Source organism: Tupaia chinensis, unplaced genomic scaffold (assembly GCF_000334495.1).
Source record: "Tupaia chinensis unplaced genomic scaffold, TupChi_1.0 Scaffold000425_1, whole genome shotgun sequence".
NCBI classification, from domain to species: Eukaryota; Metazoa; Chordata; class Mammalia; order Scandentia; family Tupaiidae; genus Tupaia; species Tupaia belangeri.
Window position 1 is genome coordinate 2,448,634 of NW_006159930.1, and position 7,257 is coordinate 2,455,890.

General features: G+C 37.3%; 1 protein-coding gene and 1 pseudogene across 1 annotated transcript in view; both read right to left on the reverse strand.

Moving 5' to 3' along the window:
• The window catches only part of LOC102492033 (cytochrome P450 2J2), a 27,090-nt gene that overhangs the window by 16,362 nt on the left and 3,471 nt on the right, over positions 1–7,257 (reverse strand). Inside the window, exons 3-4 of the mRNA XM_006154918.3 lie at positions 3,778–3,927; positions 3,065–3,225 (exon numbers count right to left, since the gene is read on the reverse strand). Of these exons, the coding sequence (XP_006154980.1) occupies positions 3,065–3,225; positions 3,778–3,927 (311 nt within the window). The remainder of the gene's footprint in view (positions 1–3,064; positions 3,226–3,777; positions 3,928–7,257) is intronic.
• LOC102494404 (V-type proton ATPase subunit G 1 pseudogene) lies at positions 6,236–7,202 on the reverse strand (annotated as a pseudogene).

Genomic DNA, 7,257 nt, shown 5'->3' on the forward strand with positions numbered 1-7,257 from the left:
CCCTGGGGATGATTTCTCGCTTTCTGTCTCTCTGTCTCTGTCTGTCTGGCGAGTGCACGTACCCTATAGCAAAAAGAAAAAAAAAAAAAAACCTCTCCAAGAAAAAAAAAAAAAGAATCAATGCAATTATATAAAAAACATGAAATGGTAAAGAACTATTTGTCCTCAAGAAATGCACTAACTCCACACTAGTAACAGACACAATGCAGGAAATCACAGCAAAACTGAAAATGGATTTTACAATATTGATGACAACAAAACTAAGATATATAAGATAGCACAAACAATTTGGAAAACAATATATGACATGGAAGAGAAAGTCAAAAGAAAGATATACATCTTTTAAAATGACATGGAAGAAAGAGTCAAAAGAGAGAGAAACATCTTCTAAAAGAATCAAACAGAAATCTTGGTGATGAAGAACTAAAAACATACAAAATATCCGTATAGTACATCAGCAACAGGTTGGACCATGCAGAAGAGAGACTATCTGAACTTGAGGATGCAACTTCCGAAATGGTCCAAACTATCAAAAAGAAAGAAAAAGCCATTTAAAATGAAGAGATCGCGGGTGAACTATGCTATATGATGAGACACTGAATATCCATGCAATTAATATCCCAGAAGGAAAATAAATAAGAAAAGGCAAGACAATCTATTTAATGAAATATAAACTGAAACTATCCAAACCTCAATAAAGACACAGACATCTGGATCCAGGACATACAAAGGGTGCCAAATAGATTCAATATAAGATCTTTGTCAAAGATAAAGCTGAATCCCTGGGACCAGCAGTTAACGTAATGGCTATGTCACTGGACTCCTATGCAGTAGACCGCAGTTCGCATCCCGGACCCGGTGGCTTAAAACTCACGCCGGGCGCGTGTGCGTGCGTACCCAAGATCCCAAGAGGAGAATGGAGGAGAAGGGATTGAGGCATGGCCATCCCCCTGGGGGGTGATTTCTCGCTTTCTGTCTCTCTGTCTCTCTCTGTCTGGCGAGCTCACGCGCCCTATAGCGAAAACCTCTTCAAAATGAAAAGAAATAAAAAAAAGAGAAAATCCTAAAAGTGGCTAGAGATAAGGGTCAAGTTACCTATAAAGGATACTTCGTTAGGCCGACTTCAGACTCTTAGAAGAAACCTTACAGGTCCGGGGAAAATGAGGAGCTATAGTCCGAATTAGGAAGGGAAACGTTTTTATGTGTTTTATTTTTTTTAGAGGTTTTGTCTTAAGGCATGTCCACTCACTGGAGAGAGACAGAGAGACAGAGACTGTAAGAGGGAAAGTGAAAAATCATCCCCTAGGGGAGTAGTCATGCCACAGTACTTCTCCATTCTTTTCCTGGGATCTTGGACATCATGAATATGTGCCCAATGAGATTTTCAAGCCACTAGATCCAGGAATTGAACCACAGTTGCTCATGTGGAAGCTCCAGCTATCTATTCTCTATGTCATCTACAGGCCCTAAGTGAAAACAGTTTTAACCCAAAGCATGATACTCAAAAAAGGTTTCACTCAAAGATAAATAGCATCCTGGAGATATGCGAAGCTGTAAAACTCACTACTAATTTAAAAAAATCAATGAAATAAAAAGCTAGTTCTTTGAGAAGATAAATAATACTGATAAATAATTAACTAGATTGCTTAACAAAAAGAATGATAACACTTAGGTAAATACATCAGAAACCTGGGGAAGTTACAATGAATATCATAAAATACCAAATATCATGAGGGATTACTAAGAGCAAATATATGTCAATAAACTGGGAAACCTAGAACATATGGATACCATTCTGGAAACATATCACCTACCTAGATTGAATCAGGAAGATACCAAAAGCCTAAATAATTCAGTAACAAATAACGAGACTGAATCAGTAATAAATCAGAACATAAGAAAAAAAAACAAAATTCAGAAGGCTTGACTGTTGAATTATAGAAATCTTTTAAGGAAAAATAAACACCATTTCCCTTCAAACATTTTCAAAAGATCCAAATGGAGGGATACCTCCAAAACTCATTTTATGAAGCCACCATAAAATGATATTTAAAGCAGACAAGGACACAACTATAAAATAATACTACCAATCAAATCCATGATAAATACAGATGCAAAAATATTTAATACTATACTGATGAAGTAAATCCAAAGACACTAAAAATATTAAACTTTACAAGAAAGTAGGATTTATCCTGGGGATACAAGGGTGGTTCAATTTACATAAAACCAATTTAATACATGACATTAACAGAAGGAAAGATAAAAATCATATGATCATATTAAATGAAAAAGCATTTGATGAATTTCAACATTTCTTCGTGATCAAGACTCTGAGCAAAATAGTTATGTAAGGGATATTTTTAACATAATGAAGAACCGACATGAAAAAACCACAGTCAACATCACACTCAAAGGGAAAAATATGAAAGCTTTTCCTCTCAAAACTGAAACACAATGATGTTCCCTTTCTTCATTCCTATTAAACACAGTACTAAAAGTTTTAGCCAGTGCAATCAGATAAGAAAATAAGAAACATACAAAATGGAAAGAAAAATATTACATTGTACCTATTTGCAAATTACAATCATGTAATTTAAAAAAACTAAGGAATCCACAAGAAAACTCTTAGAAGTGATGAACAAATTCAGCAAATTGGAAGATACAAAGTGAATATTTAAAAATTTGTAGCATCGGGCCAGCTGGTGGTGTGGTTATTAAGACAACTGGATCCCACCTGACAGCATGGTTTGTATCCTGGACCAGTGACTTGAAAAACACACTCGATATGTGTGCGTGTGTGCCCCACAACTCAAAAAGAAATGGAAAAGTAGGGATTATGATGTGGCCACCTCCCACAGTGGGATACTTTCTCATTTTTCCTCTCTCTTTCTTTCCCTCTCTCTTTCTCTGGAGAGTACACATACATTGTAGAAAAATTTTAAAAGAAGTCTGTAGCATATGGTTAGCTTGAAAAAAACATAAAAATTAAAAAGGAAAAGCCATTTCTGGCTGACATTGGTCACATTATCCTTAACAAAGATACGGAATAAATATACCTTACCTGGCACAGAAGTGAAGCCTCTAGATGTGAGGCTTCATCCAGTAGCTTCAGTAGCTCCTGAAACTGACTATCCTGGTACTCAAAGCGCTCCCCAAAAATGATGGAGCAAATTATATTGGAAACTGCATTGTTGATCTTGAAGTGAGGGTCAAAGGGCTGTCCTGGAGGTGGAAGGAGATGGATCCTTCAGATTAGTTTGTCTCTATTTAATAGCTAGGTTCTACTCTATGACATAAGACATCCCTATGACAGAAGCATACATGAAGTTCTGGACACAGTACTATCCATAAGGCCTGAAATATAGCAAGTAATCAGTCATTCCCAGGGAAATTGAACTGATTATTCCAGCTTAAATTCAATAATCTTTTTAATGTCCACCTTTGTGTGCTTAATTTGAGAACTTGAAAGTTTTCTTCTCAAAACTGAAACAACACAATGATGCCTTTTTTCACTACACAGTATTGAAAGTTCAGGCCAATGCAATCAGATAAGAAAATGAAATATGAAACATCCAAAATGAAAAGGATGAAGTTAAATTGTACCTATTTGCAAACTGAAGGGAGGGACTTGCTTAGTTTTTCACTGATCTACCCTCAGTGTCTGCCCAGAGCTGGAAAAAGGACAAACACTTAGGCACTTAATAACTATGAATGAATCAATCAATCTGATCAACCAACAGGACAGTCTCATGCTCTATCCTATGAAATCCTCACCATTCTCTTCTTTCATTGCTTCAGCGAGGTAGCAGGCCTCCTCCTGAATGCGTTCTTCTAGGCTCTTTTTTCCTAAACCAAAGTTCCGGAGTGTCATCAGGGTGAACCTTCTTTGCTCCTTCCATATCTGACCATTAGACATGAGCAGTCCTGGGGAAAGACAGCCAGCATTATGACATTCTGATGTTGTAATGTGAATATCCACCAAATGCTATGGGGATGTGGATCAGATAGAAAGGAGAAGGAAACTGAGACAAACACTGCTCAGATGTATAATTCAAAAGCAAGGGATGTAATGGCTAAAATACTGACTCTTTCAATGTCAGTTACTTCAGGAGATAATTTTATGTATTATGTAACTTAGTACTCATAGAAACTCATTGGGGCAGGTCTATTATTATTACCTTTTCACTATTTTTCTCATGAGAAAACTAAGATACAAAAGACAATGTAAAAAGTAAACCTTCAAAGGTCACATAGTAAGGAATCAACCAGGCATTCACATTCAGGTTTGCCTTATTCCAAAATCCAAGCTTCATTATTATTTTATGTACATATAGTCAAATACTTGAGTTATACTAAATACTAAGAAAGCGCTCATGATGAGACAGAATCCATACTCTTAAGGAGGCAAAGAAAGGCTTCATGGCAGTGGTCCTATTTAAACTGGACTTTAAAAGATGTTGGACTGACTCAAGAAAGAAAGGGGGAGGAAGGTAGTCCTATAGTAAAGTGGTTAATCACTGTGCATAAGGAGTTGGATCCAAAATAGCTAACCATGGTTACAATTTTGTCTCTTAGAACTTCAAAACCACACTGGATGCTTGTGTATTTATGCCCCAAATCCTGAGGAGTTGGGGAAATGGAGGAAAACAAATTATAGTGTGATCATGCCCCATGGGAGTACGGTGCTTTCTCTTTTATTCTCTGGAAAACACATAAATCCTTGGCTAAAAACAAATAACCAACCAACTAACAAACAAAAAACAGAAAGAAAGATTATTTCATACAGAAGAATAGCATAGATAAAAGGAAAAAAATTCTTGGTACATTCAATCCACTCTCATATTGCATGCCAAGTAATGACCTGCCTCTTTCCATTTCTTACTTCCAGAGAACTCATCAACTCTGTTGAATACCATGGTTTGGCTTCCACCATCCATTGAATTATTCCTCCTTGTTTATAGATCCAGGGAGACTTTACAACTTAATCTTATTGATCTTCCAGGAGCATTAGACACTTCCTTCCCTTCCAGTGGTGCTCAGGATACCAGTCTCCAAATTTTCTTCTTAATTTTCTCCCATTAATTTCCCACATCTTTTGCTGGTTCATCTTCTATCAAACCTTAAAATGGTGGAGTTCACCAAGACTAGGCCTAAAGCCTTTTCTCTTCAAACTCTCTACTTCATTTCTGGAAAATATTTACTATCTCCTAAAGTCTCTTGATTGTGACCATTGCTTTTTGGTCTTGACCCTTGAGACATATATACAATAACTGCTAATGACTTAGCTGACATAGAAGCTTTACATACTCACCATATCTGTGATTGAATTCATGATTTTCTCTACACAGCCACTTGCTCAGGTTAAACCAGCCCCAAACCTTGTCCTTCTCTAAGTGCTTCTCCCTTCCATGACCTACCCATGTAGGTGCCACCTCAGCACATCATTCTCCCTATATCTAGCTCATCTCCTCTTGTTAGGTTTACCTCCTAACTATCATGAATCCATGCATCTTCCCTGCCACCATTCTGGTATTACCTGCTGTTGTTTGCCACCCACCTAGGCTAAGTTATTACCATATCTAATGCAAAGTGTTAAAAAGTCTCTTGCTCACTTTATTCCATTTTCTTTTATGACAAGAATCTTTTACTTTTAAAGGATATCAGTACACAAAGTAATAACATGAAACAAGTTTGTGAATTCTATCTACTATTTGATTAAAAGAAACTAAAGGCAGTCCAAACAATTACACTAGTAGTCTCTGTTCTATCCTTTAGCCAGAAAGGACTACGTTAAGGCTGGCTGCTGTTTCACACAGATTACAAGTAACTACTCACTACTTTTTCATAGATAAACCCCCTGACCTTCAAGAAAGCACTAGGGAAAAAAAATTAATCCCTTTCTTTCTTCAAAGAATTTCCTTTTTTACTAGATCTAAAACACAAAAAAGTTAACATTGACATATGTGTTGCTTGAGCTAAAGGCTTAGCAAAACAACATACACTCATTTAATTTCTATGAAATATGAGGTAAAAAGATGAATTCTTTGGATAAGTTCTAAGTCTGTACAAAGAAGCTAGATTTGCTACTCTACAAAAAGTGAAAGGACCTGCTATATATATACAGAAATAATTTAATGCTTTTCCCAAGAATATAACTGGAGCTCCATAATGCTTCATCTTCCATGAGGGCATCTAAGATGCCAGTCCATGGGACAGGTGCTTCATTCGTCTCCTATCCATTTATGTGGTAGTTTTCATGGATTTCTGGCTGAATGTCGCACACAAGAGTCAACAGGTTATCCAAGACTTCATTCCTGTTCTGTAGGAAGTAGTTTTGGAGGATGGTCATCTTCTCCTGGGTCTCCTTCTCCACTTCAGTGCTGCAACTACTGTGGGATCCCAGAACTGCGGCTTCTTTGGCCTTGAATTCTTTCTCCCTCTGCAGTCGGTACTGTTCAGTTTCAGCCTGAGCTGCTTTGGCTTGCTTCAGTCTCTGGTTCTTTTGCTTGCGGGCCTCAGACACCTTCTCAGCGGCCCGCTTCTCGGCCTGCAGCAACTGCTGGCCGGCTTCTCGGCCTGCAGCAACTGCTGATCCCCTACGACTGGCTAGCCATGGCAGCGGTCACTCCGAGGCCCTGGCGAGTGGCCTTACTTAGATAGAGGGCCCCTTGGGTCGGCTGACCCGCGGCCCACTCTTTATTCCATTCTCTTCAAGGCAGGCTAAATAAATCTTAAAAATATATAGTGTAAATATAGTAGTTCCCTTCTCTACTTAAAACTATTCAAGAGCTTCCCTTATTATGAGTATAAAAATGAACAGCTTTGGTAAGAATGTGCATGAACTATTTCTGGCCAAGCTCAACAGCTTTATCACCATTTAATTATGTTCATTTAATTTTTATACTTACCACACTAGCCACCTTTTAATTTCTCCAGCTCATTGTCCTTTTCTCACTCTGGGGACTTTTCATTAAATGTTTCCTCTGCCTGATTATTTCTTCACTTTATTAAATGAATTGTCATTTACTTACGTTATCTTTTCTTGAATCCTTGGACTATATTACATATCCTTAATAAGTGTGCCTTGTATTTTAGGCAGTTTACTATTTATACTATGTAGACAAAAATATAGGCTTTTGATTATTATAGTTCACTGCTACTGTCTTTCTCTCAGTTGAATATAAATTACACAAAGACATGGATTCTGCTTCTTTTTTTTTTTTTTTTTTTAGGGGTTTTCACTGTAGGGGGGGG